The following is a 12,469-nucleotide window of genomic DNA, read 5'->3' as shown; positions in this document are numbered from 1 at the left end:
AGAAATAAATCTCTGGAAATGTATCAGCGTGCCGACGCCAGTTTCCCATCCCTGGGTTACAGTGACCTGAATAACAACCGCAGATCCCACAGATACATGAAGATACCCTTACCGCTGCTAGCACTTAGCAGTCCTCTCTCTCTCTCTCTCTCTCTCTCTCAGGGAGAAAATGAAGCATGGACACTAGACAAAACCTCTAAACCTTTTCCGGTAAAGAAAACGGGTTCTTTCTTTGTTAAACCTCACCGATCTCGTCTTTCACACTCACACATTAACAGTGCAAGGTTCATCGCTTCAGCATGCATTACTTTAGAGCTGGCACGGTAATTGTATAACAACCCCCCCCCCCTCCATAGCAAACACGTCTTCGGTTGCCTAGGCAATACCCCCCAGCAGCAGCACGTGCAGTCAGGTGCGGAGACGAGGAGAAAAAGTGCGTTTTTGCTATTAATGAGATTATAACGGTGCCTGAGTCACGTGGCTGACAAATAACCGTAACCCCAAATTCCATCACAGTCTTATCTTACTATGTACCTGCCTTTGGAGTTGGATACTAATAGGAGGTGGATGTTTACAATGTGGGGGGGACTGTCACGGTACACTTACATGACAAACTCCTGTTCATCCTCAGCCTGGAAGTGATAGGTCCGGTTATCTGTTGGCAGAGAGAAGATGAGACGGGAACGTGATCTCTCGGACCCAGCAGACACTGTGTAATCATGTGACGTGACATAGCCCTGTGGAGATGCACGGCGGAGTAATTCACAAGCACAGCGTGTTTCAGGCGTTGTCATGGCACCATTCAAACAGGACGCCAGGAAAATGGAGCGTGTGAAAGAGCTTACTGGCGACCCGTGGCACAAAACTGTCTGTTCGACGCTTCCTGTTTCTGAATTCCTACAGAAGGTAATATAAGGCCCCATTTCTCACAGCCCACCTCACGCCCATGGTAACTACTGTGTTGGTGTGGGGTTACAGGAAGAGGTACTTACGGGAAATGAGGTCGAAGCACTTCCTGTCCTCAGCACAGGGCTTGACCTGGCAGGTGAGCAGGTTGAGTTTCACAGGCTGCCTGTTGGACTGCACGAACACACAGAGACAGACGACTTAGCTATTTGTCAGAAATTCTGAAAAGGAATATGTCCATCACCCAGTATTGGTGCTATGAAACTAACGCTACAAAGCCTATCTGACTCTGGATGGTCCCGTGTGGCTCAGTTGGCAGAGCACGGCACTTGCAACGCCATAGTTGTGGGATCGATTCCCATGGGGGACCAGTACAAACAAACAAAATGTTTGCACTCACTGCTCTGGATCAGAGCGTCTGTAAAATGACAGGTTGGTAAAGGAATAGGTCAACTCATCTGCTGATGTTAGGCATTGTGGGTAATGTCCTTTTGTCTCGACTGAATAAAGAAATCCGTTTCGACACCTTGTAGAGCCCCATGCGATTTGAGAGACAGCCTGACCACTAGACTTAACAGTGTATGCAGCTAGCCTAGGGAGAATCCCAGGTATTCCCTCAGTACTGTGTCTGTGGTCCAGGCATCGCCACTTTGGCTTGGCTTCAGTTACGATACCCACTGTAATATTATGATAACAGCAGTGTGATCAGCTGGCACGTGTGTAGACTGGGCACTGCATTGTGACTGTGCCCGGGCATGTGGGGATGGTGGGGGGGGTGTTAACAAAACGTCAACGGACTGTGATGAGCCCTGTGGTGAGGCTTGCCAGGCTGGCACAGGGGCTGATGGGTAATAAACATGGAGAAGGAGCGGCAACAAGCCGTCAGACAAAGAACAGGGGACAAGTACATTTGCGCGTTTCCTTGAAAGGATGGTGGAAGTATGGGTGAAAATGAGGAATCGATTAGTGACATTCGGGGGAGTTCACCGCAATGTAGAGCTGCAATAATAAAAACAGGGGCCAGCTAGATTGTGTGTGTGTGTGTGTGTGTGCTCTCTCACACATCCTTGTGTGCATGTGTGTCTGTCTATCTAGCAGCACAGTATCCACAGACCCCGAGAAGAGTAGAGCCAGCACCACACTCAGTGATGAGTCACCACAGCAACAGGAGAGGGAGGGGGCTAAGGGGTTGCCTTGGCAACCCACCCATGTCGATTCCTCTCTGCCAACTGCTAGATTGATAGTGGCCTACACAGCTTCCTTCCTACTGGATGTTGCCTTTGATCTAGCCTCGACAGGAGTGTGTAAGGGTGCTCAAGTTGTGCGTGTGTGTGTTTTGCCACTCACCGTAGCATGAGCGATGGTGAGCATGCCACCCTTCACTGAACACTTCCTCCTCTGCCACACCTTCCTCAGCCTGCAGGAAGACAACACCAAGTCACAACGAAGGATCCGAAAGGGTCCTCATGTCTGTGTATGTTCAGTGCTGTTCAGTGTCTGTGTGTGTGTGTGTGTGTGTGACCTACCCATCACTCTTCTTCATCAGGTAGCCTTTCTTCTCACAGCCAAACTCTTTATTGCCCTGCAGCTGGTGCATACTATAGCCACCCTGCTTACTCTGGGAGTCCTGCAGTAACACACACAGTGTTTAGACACAGAAAACACAGCAACTCACCACACATAACCAACCAAATATGCCTCTTACAGAGAGTGCAGGCCAGGGGTGTGTGTGTGTGTGTGTGTGTGTGTGTGTGTGTGTGTGTGTGTGTGTGTGTGTGTGTGTGTGTGTGTGTGTGTCTGACCCACATGGCCGTTATTATTTCTTGGGTCACATTTGATGTTCAAAGGATCATGGTGTGCGTCCCAAATGGCGCCCAACTCTCCATTTAGTGCGCTACTTTTCCACTTTTTCCGGTCAAAAGAAGGGCACTACATAGAGAATAGGGAGCCACTTGGGAGGCACACATGTTCCAACACACTATCAGATGAAAAACACAGCAGGTTTCTAATGGAGAGACACAGTGGAGGGCATGCTCTTCAAAATCTGTCAGAAGCATGCTAGCACTTACTCTTCTAGACTTGAGTCCAGACGAGCAGCGAGTAGAGGGGAATAGAGAGAGAGAGAGAGTGTGAAAGAAGCCGCCGAGGTGTAGTTGTGAGTGAGAGAGTGCCTGCCCTCATTGAGTGTAGGTGTTAGTGTAGTACGGTATGATGAGTGAGTGAGTGATTGCGTGAGTGACAACATTTGTGTCTGGGCGTTATAAACCAGAGGATGTTCAGTGTGGATCGTCGGCTCCGTCCCAAATGGCACCCTGTTCCCTATATAGTGCACCACTTTCACCCATGGGGCTCGGGGCTCTGGTCAAAATGAGTGCTCTATGTAAGGAATAGGGTGCCATTTTGGGACACAGACAGATAGTTGTAGCTGTGTGGACACGGCGGGCCAGTCCCTCTCCCTTAAGGCTCTGCTCACTATTATACGGTAGCAACATGCAAAACACAGCGAGCCGCTAGCATTGAGTGTGAGACTGAGTGATAAACCTAATTGATGTGTTTGGCAGTTGTGACCTGTGAGTGCTTAGAATGAGGTTAGGGTAGGTTAGTTAAAGGGCTAATAAAGCCTCATTTTTTATCTCAATACCAAACCTTTTGGGGTAACAGTTAAGTACCTAACTGTGATTGTTTTCAATTAAAAATAGTCAAAAATCAACTAAAATAGCTTCTTAGCAAACAGCAATTTCTTAATCAAGAATTTTGCTAGGACTGTCTGGGAGTGGTCTGAGTGGTGAGTGGAAAACTAAAAACTAACCGTTATTGGCAGAGAGGTTTGAAACACTCTTTCTTATTGGACTATTAACTCATTTACTGCCTGGTGATGTCACCAGGCAGGCCAAAACTCCATCCCATCAAAACAGGCAGTCTTTTCAAACAGCTCTCACACTAAAAGGGCATTATCATAATTTTCACAATTTCAAAGTATTATTCCGAGCTCATAATGTGGAAATATATATAAAACACAGGAAAATCCCATTTGTGACTCCACTGGACTTTTAAGACAGTAAGTTGCTCTCCACTAAGCAGCCAGTGAGGCACAACACTGGTTACCAGCCAAGGCCTACTAAAGACTGGCTACCAACATGGTACAGCCCTGGGTACTCACTCTGCACTACAGGAGACTAGCTAGTAGCTACACCCTCTAAGGGTGAAAGGTTAAGGGTGAGGACTGAGGAGTCTACTGCTGCGGTCTGATTTTCCACCAAACATTGATTTTGCTGCACACATGGCTGGAGGGAGTTTCCACTATTTTCCCTATTTGTCAACTCTGGCTTGGGCCCACTTGGCCCAGTTAGGACTAGAATGTTCAGGTTCTGCTTACCTCCTTCTGGTCCAGCTGAAGGGATGACTTGATCAAGTCTCTGAGAGCCGTCAGCTGTTTCTTCTCCTCGTCCTGGGTCTGCTTTATCTGAGAAGGACATACACCGGGTGAGATAAGACAAAACAAACGAACACACACACACACTCAATCAATCACTCACTCACTGAATCAGTCTAGATAACATGTCAGGCTGCAGAGTAGCAGTAATCAGATGGAGAGAAGCCTGTGGGTGGGTATTTACATTGTAGAGGTCAGCAGCCAGCTTCTCAATGTACTGCTTCAGCTTATCCGCCGTCTTCAAGCCATCTTGGAAGAAGCTGCAAGAGATTACAGGGCGGATATTAGAATTCCACTGAGGCTTTCACTTTAATTCCAACGAAAGTGAGACGAAGGGCAGTCATTTGGTGGAGCGTAGCATCTTTCACATAATTTCCAAATGTCAAGTGTCCAAGACTTATACGGCCATTAGAAAGGTCAAAATGAATAGAGGGGTGACTGAGAATGAGACTGATGCAGTTGGATATGTATAATGTATAGCACTGCTTGGCTCCTCTGGCTTTTGGCATAGAGATCTCTCTCTCTCCTGTCTCTCTCTGGCTGTGTCCAGAGTGGAATGCTAAGCACCTCCTGTCATCCATTATGGATCTGCCAGTGCCAGTGGCATCTACCTGAATGCAGCATCCGCTCGTCTCCACTAACAACCCTTCTATCCCCCTCTCTCTCTCTCCACCCCCTCTCTCTCCCCTACCCTCCAGGGATACATCACCTCCCTCGGCCCACTCATCCTACTGGAACTCAGTTTTCTACTGAAAGGTTATTTTCCCATCGCTCTATAAGGCATGTCTCTACACTGTGATAGTCATAGTTTTGGGTTGAGTAGACAACCAGAAAACTGCATTGTTTTGTTTCCCCAATGTTATGACACAACCACCTCACAGCATTGAGGCTGTCAGGCCTGTCGGTGACACAGCGTTGGGCTCAGTCCCTGGCACAGGGGGCACCCATTATTTACCCACAAACCCCCACGGCTGTCACGTCGCATCGTCATGAAGGGTCATGCATATTTATGAGAGCTAAATATTACTCCCTAGCCAAGACCGGTAAATCATGCATCACCCCATTCAAGAGAGCGGGATGGAGGGGGATTGAGAGGGAGAGAGATGAAAAGAGAGGGAGAGAAAAAGAAAGAAAGAGGGAAAGAGAGAGAAAGCAAAGAGCAATCACAGAGAGAATAATATACAATGCCTTTGGAAAGTATTCAAACCCCTTGACTTTTTCCACATTTTGCTACGTTTACAGGCTTATTCTAAAATGGATTAAATACCCCATAACGAGAAAATAAAAATGTTTTTTAAATTAAAAAACAGAAACACCTTATTTACATGTATTCAGACCCTTTGCTATGAGACTCGAAATTGAGCTCAGGTGCATCCTGTTTCCATTGATCATCCTTGAGATGTTTCTACAACTTGATTGGAGTCCACCTGTGTTAGATTCAATTGATTGGACATGGTTTGGAAAGGCACACAACAGTCTATATAAGGTCCCACAGTTGACAGTGCATGTCAGAGCAAAAACCAAGCCATGAGGTCGAAGGAATTGTCTGTAGAACTCCGATAAAGGATTGTGTCGAGGCACAGATCTGGGGATGTGTACCAAAACATTTCTGCAGCATTGAAGGTCCCCAAGGACACAGTGGCCTCCATCATTCTTAAATGGAAGAAGTTTGGAACCCCCAAGACTCTTCCTAGAGCTGGCCACCCGGCTAAACTGAGCAATCGGGGGAGAAAGGCCTTGTTCGGGGAGGTGACCAAGAACTTGATGGTCACTCTGACAGAGCTTCAGAGTTCCTCTGTGGCGATGGGAGAACCTTCCAGAAGGGCAACCATCTCTGTAGCACTCCACCAATCAGGCCTTTATGGTAGAGTGGCCAGACGGAAGCCACTCCTCAGTAAAATGCACATGACAGCCCGCTTGGAGTTGGCTAAAAGGCACCTACAGACTCTCAGACCATGAGAAACAAGATTTTCTGGACCTCAGACTGGGGAGAAGGTTCACCTTCCAATAAGACAACGACCCTAAGCACACAGCCAAGACAACGCAGGAGTGGCTTCGGAAAAGGTCTCTGAATGTCCTTGAGTGGCCCAGCCAGAGCCCGGACTTGAACCCGATTGAACATCTCTGAAGAGACCTGAAAATAGCTGTGCAGCAACGCTCCCCATCCAACCTGACAGACCTTGAGAGGATCTGCAGAGAAGAATGGAAGAAACTCCCCAAATACAGGCGTGCCAAGCTTGTAGCGTCATACCCAAGAAGACTCGAGGCTGTTATCACTGCCAAAGGTTCTTCAACAAAGTACTGAGTAAAGGGTCTGAATACTTATGTAAATGTAATATTTCAGTGTTTTATTGTTTTACATTTGCAAACATTTCTAAAAAACTGTTTTTGCTTTGTAATTATGGGGTATTGTGTGTAGATTGATGAGGGTGAAAAAAAAAAACAATTTAATCCATTTTAGAATAAGGCTGTGACGTAACAAAATTTGAAAAAAGTCAAGGGGTCTGAATACTTTCTGAATGAACTGCTAGTCTTGAGAGTATACAGTGACATAATTCCCTTAGAAATGACGTGTTCGCCACCAATCAGACACATCTCAGTAGACATGATCCACGCGTGTTTGGGGGACTCTTACACTATGGCAAATGAGGGAGATAATGCGGCACCGTTTACTTACTTGCATTGTGCGTGGTAATACTTGATGAGGTTCTGGAGAAGGTCCACTCCCTTCTTGGTCTTGATCTCGTTGACTTTGATCAGGTACTGTAGAGAAAACAAGTGGTGGCCTGTGAAAACTGACATCAAATAGAACGCTCTGTTACATGATTTTGGAAATGCAATTCGGAGTATTGCCATGCTTATACGTAGTGGTGATACATTAAACCAGGGGTGGACAATCACTAAAGGCTGAGAGGGGGCAAGGCTTTTGTTCCGAGCAAAGCAGAAACACGTGACTTTACCTATCAAGGTCTTATTTGAAATCTATCATTTATTTGAAGGCTATCATTTACGAACCAGTAAATCGTCATGTTACTGCTAGGCCGGAACAAAAGTCTGCACCCAACCACACCAACCCTCTGCTGGAAAAATTGTCCGGCCCTGCATTAAACCACCATAAAACAAAATGTTTGTTTGTGTAAAATATGTCTTCTGAACACTTATAATAATCCTATCAGAATGCCCATACAATGGAGGTTATGAGCCTCTGATCCATGATGCCAACACAGCATTGAGTCCGTGGGAGCCGAAGAAAACGGCTAAACATCTAAACGTCACTGAAAAGGACGGCAATATACAGATGTAGGATCTTAATTTGAGCCCGTTTGAAAATAATCCTGCAGCAACAGGAAATGTGAATTATTATGTGGATTATAATTCATAGACATTTTTTGTAGGGGTTGATAGGTTCTTTGTTAGGGAAAATCAAGTCTGACATTTTAAAGTGGAAATCACAAATTTTAGAGGCCTTTTTAAACCTCGAATACACTACAAGTTTGCATTTCCTAGTGTGCATGAAAATGGCCAGCAACAAAAGCGTGATCAAATTAAGATCTTACATCTGTAAAATATCATGAGTAAATTGTAAATTGTGTTTGAAATGGATAACTAGAATTGTGTTTTTCCTTTATTTTTCAGGAACCACCACGGCCTCCAAATTAGCAAATTCCTCTGACAAATTCATGTCCGATGAACAAATGAATAAAACATCATCTTAATCTGAGTTTATCCCATGGCGTACCAATCTAGAACAGTTTGTGAAGAATCACTGCTATAAGCACCATTTTCAGCTATTTCATCTATTCCAGAATGCCCTTCTAAGGCAACTCCTGTCCCCCAAAGCTTCTGTGCTGCATTTCTTACCATGTGATCCTCTGTGTGTGTATGTGTGTGCTCATGTGCGTGCTCCCCTGAAACCAAACACACAGTCACACACATATTGCTTTTGTCTGTCTGAGTGTGTGCGACTCAGAGATTATCCACTTTTTGTTTGTGGTGTCTGCGCTGTGGGGAGGGTTTAGTGTGTGTTGTGAATGCCTGTTGGTGCCTGTGTGTTATGGGGCTTTGTGTGAATGGGAGGCGAGGGACGCTGCAATGTCTGGTCTCAGATCAGATGGAGAACATAGCCTGCTGTGCTGAGCGTCACCTGGTCCCTCCCATACTAGCAGCGGTAGCAGTGCAAAGTGGAATGGAAGATGGATTTGGTGTAACAAATGAAACCCTATACCTTATATAGTGCCCTATGGGCCCTGGTCCAAAGTTGTGCACTGTGTAGGGAATAGGGTGCCACACAATGCTAGCAATGTTATCAATATATAATAATAATAATAATAATAATAATATAGGCCATTTAGCAGACGCTCTTATCCAAAGCGTTTTAATCACACATGCATACATTTGACTTCAGTCACGCTTATAGGGTCGGGAGTTTTTCCTGTCAATATGACTTGAGCAGGAAAAACTTGGGGCCCTAGTTATAAACTCTGGGCCCCTCTAGCACTACACTAGAAGCAATATCAAACAATCCACAATAACAACACAGTGAATGAGATCACCCTAAAAACCCAAGAGGGACAAACCACCTCACGACCGCTGTACACAGAAATAGAGGTGGATGGGTTGAGCTCCTCCATGACTGCTCCAATTAGAATCCCACAGTGAGGCACTAAGTTAATATGGAAATTGTCAGTACCGTTATGCCAAGTGAGGAAATAATCTGCAGATAAAGAGGGAGAGAGGAGTAGGCGTTTACATCCGCCGGGAGGCAGCTCGTTGGCACAGCTGAGCGCATCGCTCGAACAGTTTGTTATTTTGCTCTGCCTTTTCTATAGGAGGATTGGAGCATAGAAATACAATATGATACTGTTTTTCGTGTTACTTTGGGGATATGTGTAACTAGGTTATAGCATAATCACGTAGACAACAGAGGTTGGCACGGATGCCGATTTTATGTTGTCCTCTTAGGTCTGGCCTGGGGTGGCAGGGCCCCGTCAGTGCCCAATCAGTGCCCTCTAGTCTGTGCCCAGTGCCCGCTTCTAACCTCACACATCTGGAGTTGGAAGAGACGGCGTTCCTTCTCCATCTCCTCAGCAATCTCAGCGCCTGTTATCTCTGTACGAATCATCCCGTGCTGCTTGGCATGCTCCCTCTTCTCCTTCTCGATCTTTGTACTGAAATCAGACAGACAGACAGACAGACAGACAGACAGACAGACAGACAGACAGACAGACAGACAGACAGACAGACAGACAGACAGACAGACAGACAGACAGACAGTTAGTTAGTGAAACCAGACAAGACAGGCAGACAGACAGACAGTTAGTTAGTGAAACCAGACAAGACAGGCAGACAGGCAAGAAGGAAGGAAGGAAGAAAAAGAGGGCAGGCAGGAAGAGAGACAGACAGTGTTTAATAAATCCATGACCTCACATTTAAATCAGATGGAATTCTCAGCATGAAAGAGAGCTTTCACAGGGCGGAACATTCCACTTAAATGATTGTTGTAATATACAGTACATCAGATCTGACATTTTAAAGACACCAAAAACAACTGTATGTCTCACACAAGCACACATCACCATATACAGTGCCTTCGGAAAGTGTTCATACACTTGACTTTTTCCACATGTTGTTATGTTACAGCCTTATTCTAAATGTATTAAATAAATACAAATCCTCAACAATCTACACACAATAGCCAATCATGACAAAGAAGGTTTTTTGACATTTTTGCAAATGTATAAATTATTAAAAATAGAAATTCCTTATTTACATGTATTCATACCCTTTGAGATGAGACTCAAATAGAGCTCAGGTGCATCCTGTTTCCATTAACCATCCTTTAGTTGTTTCTACAACTTGTTTGGAGTCCACTAGTGGTAAATTCAATTGATTGGACATGATTTGGAAAGACACACACCTGTCTATAGAAGGTCACACAGATGACAGTGCACGTCAGAGCAAAAACAACGCCATGAGGTCGAAGGAATTGTCCGTGGAGCTCTGAGACAGGATTGTGTCAAGGCACAGAACCGGGGAAGGGTACCAAAAAATGTCAGCAGCATTGAAGGTCCCCAAGAACACAGTGGCCTCCATCATTCTTAAATGGAAGAAGTTAAGAACCACCAAGACTCTTCCTAGAGCTGGTCGCCCAGTCAAACTTAACAATTGGGGGAGAAGGGCCTTGGTCAGGGAGGTGACCTAGAACCCGATAGTCACTCTGACAGAGCTCTAGACTTCCTCTGTGGAGATGGGAGAACCTTCTAGAAGGAAAACCATCTCTGCAGCACTCTACCAATCAGGTCTTTATGGTAGAGTGGAAGCCACTCCTCAGTAAAAGGCACATGACAGCCTGCTTGGATTTTGCCAAAAGGAACCTAAAGGACTCACCGATCATGAGAAACAAGATTCGCTGGTCTGATGAAACCAAGATTGAACTCTTTGGCCTGAATGCCAAGCCCTGGAGGAAATTGGGCACCATCCCTACGGTGAAGCATGGTGGTGGCAGCATCATGCTGTGGGGATGTTTTTCAGCGGCAGGGACTGGGATACTAGTCAGGATCGAGGGAAAGATGAACGGAGCAAAGTATAGAGAGATCCTTGATGAAAACCTGCTCCAGAGCACTCAGGACCTCCAGACTGGGGTGAAGGTTCACCTTCCAACAGGACAACGACCCTAAGCACACAGCCAAGACAAGCAGGAATTGCTTCAGGACAAGTCTCTGAATGTCCTTGAGTAGCACAGCCAGAGCCCAGACTTGAACCCGATCGAACATCTCTGGAGACACCTGAAAATAGCTGTGCAGCAATGCTCCCCATCCAACCGGACAGAGCTTGAGAGGATCTGCAGGGAAGAATGGGAGCAACTCCCCAAATACAGATGTGTCAAGCTTGTAGCGTCATACCCAAGAAGACTCGAGGCTGTAATCGTTGCCAAAGGTGCTTCAACAAAGTACTGAGTAAAGGGTAATGTAAATGTGATATTTCAGTTTTTTTATTTATAAATTACCGTAGCAAAAATGTATACCAACCTGTTTTTGCAATGTCATTATGGGATATTGTGTGTAGATTGATGAGGGGGAAAAAACAAGTACAATAGGGCTTTAACCTAAAGTCAAGGGGTCTGAATACTTTCCGAAAGGCAAACCTCAAGTGTCTCAACACAGCTTTGTACAGGCCCACATTTATGAACACACTTACAATTTAGCTTCATAATCCTTCCAGGCTTTGTCAAAGGGCTTCTTGATATCCTGAAAGAGAGGAGAGAACAAAGTATCAGTAAACAGGTCAATCTGGAATCCCACAGTCCAGTGTTGACTCTTGAGAATTCTCTCTCTCCAACACAGCCCCACATAGGGCTGGCACAATTACCGTATAACCATGTAACCAACGGTTATTAGAGCTGAGTGATTCATACTTTTAGAGGTCAGTAAAGGTTTTGGTTCGACTATGAAAAAAAAATATTGAAAAAAAAAAGACATTTTGTTTTCGATAAAAATGTGTAGACATTACATTCACTATGCATGAATGAATAAATGAAATTAGATAATTGTGTCAAATCGCCAGTTGGTAACCCATCCCTTATGGGATTAAATGACCACAACAAACATTACAATAATTCACTGTGATAATTCTTCTTTCGGTGTTCTCTGCAACACGCATTGCATAAAGAGTGAAAAAAAAACATAAATAACAAAATAAACACATAATAGTAAATAACAATAATTATATCCCTAGAGCAGTACAAAAAAATAGACATACATACTGTACATACATACATATAAATAAATACAGAAAACTGAAACACAAGGAATTTGAATCAACTCTGGCACAAAGAGAAGATTAATGTGGGAGACAAGCCTGTACCCAATCTATATACACACGTACCATTTACCACATAGAAGCTAAATATTTGTTATAATTTAATTATAGGTAGCCCTTTTTCTTTTATTCCAGGCTTTATCTAAATATTCTGCAAACGTAAATATACAATGGACAAAAAAAAGGTTTTCCTCATCACTCAGCTACATAATGTCAGGGTATATCTGGTGGGCTTTCTGGAATAAGAGCAAGCGTATATGGTGGTAGAAAGGGCAACAGAGGATAAAATGAGTTTCAGTCTCTATTTCTTCA

The 12,469-nt window shown here is 44.8% G+C and overlaps 1 protein-coding gene across 3 annotated transcripts in view; it reads right to left on the bottom strand.

The window, feature by feature from the left end:
* The window catches only part of LOC115130349 (arf-GAP with SH3 domain, ANK repeat and PH domain-containing protein 1-like), a 68,600-nt gene that overhangs the window by 24,008 nt on the left and 32,123 nt on the right, over positions 1-12,469 (bottom strand). For all 3 annotated transcript variants that reach the window (XM_065019515.1, XM_065019516.1, XM_065019514.1), the window contains exons 7-15: positions 11,537-11,586; positions 9,378-9,507; positions 7,017-7,102; positions 4,524-4,599; positions 4,283-4,369; positions 2,433-2,533; positions 2,254-2,323; positions 993-1,080; positions 607-655 (exon numbers count right to left, since the gene is read on the bottom strand). In XM_065019515.1, the coding sequence (XP_064875587.1) occupies positions 607-655; positions 993-1,080; positions 2,254-2,323; positions 2,433-2,533; positions 4,283-4,369; positions 4,524-4,599; positions 7,017-7,102; positions 9,378-9,507; positions 11,537-11,586 (737 nt within the window). The remainder of the gene's footprint in view (positions 1-606; positions 656-992; positions 1,081-2,253; positions 2,324-2,432; positions 2,534-4,282; positions 4,370-4,523; positions 4,600-7,016; positions 7,103-9,377; positions 9,508-11,536; positions 11,587-12,469) is intronic.

Source organism: Oncorhynchus nerka, linkage group LG6 (genome assembly GCF_034236695.1).
Source record: "Oncorhynchus nerka isolate Pitt River linkage group LG6, Oner_Uvic_2.0, whole genome shotgun sequence".
Taxonomy (NCBI): Eukaryota; Metazoa; Chordata; class Actinopteri; order Salmoniformes; family Salmonidae; genus Oncorhynchus; species Oncorhynchus nerka.
Note: the sequence above shows the minus strand (reverse complement) of the source record. Positions and strands in the feature narration are given on the sequence as shown.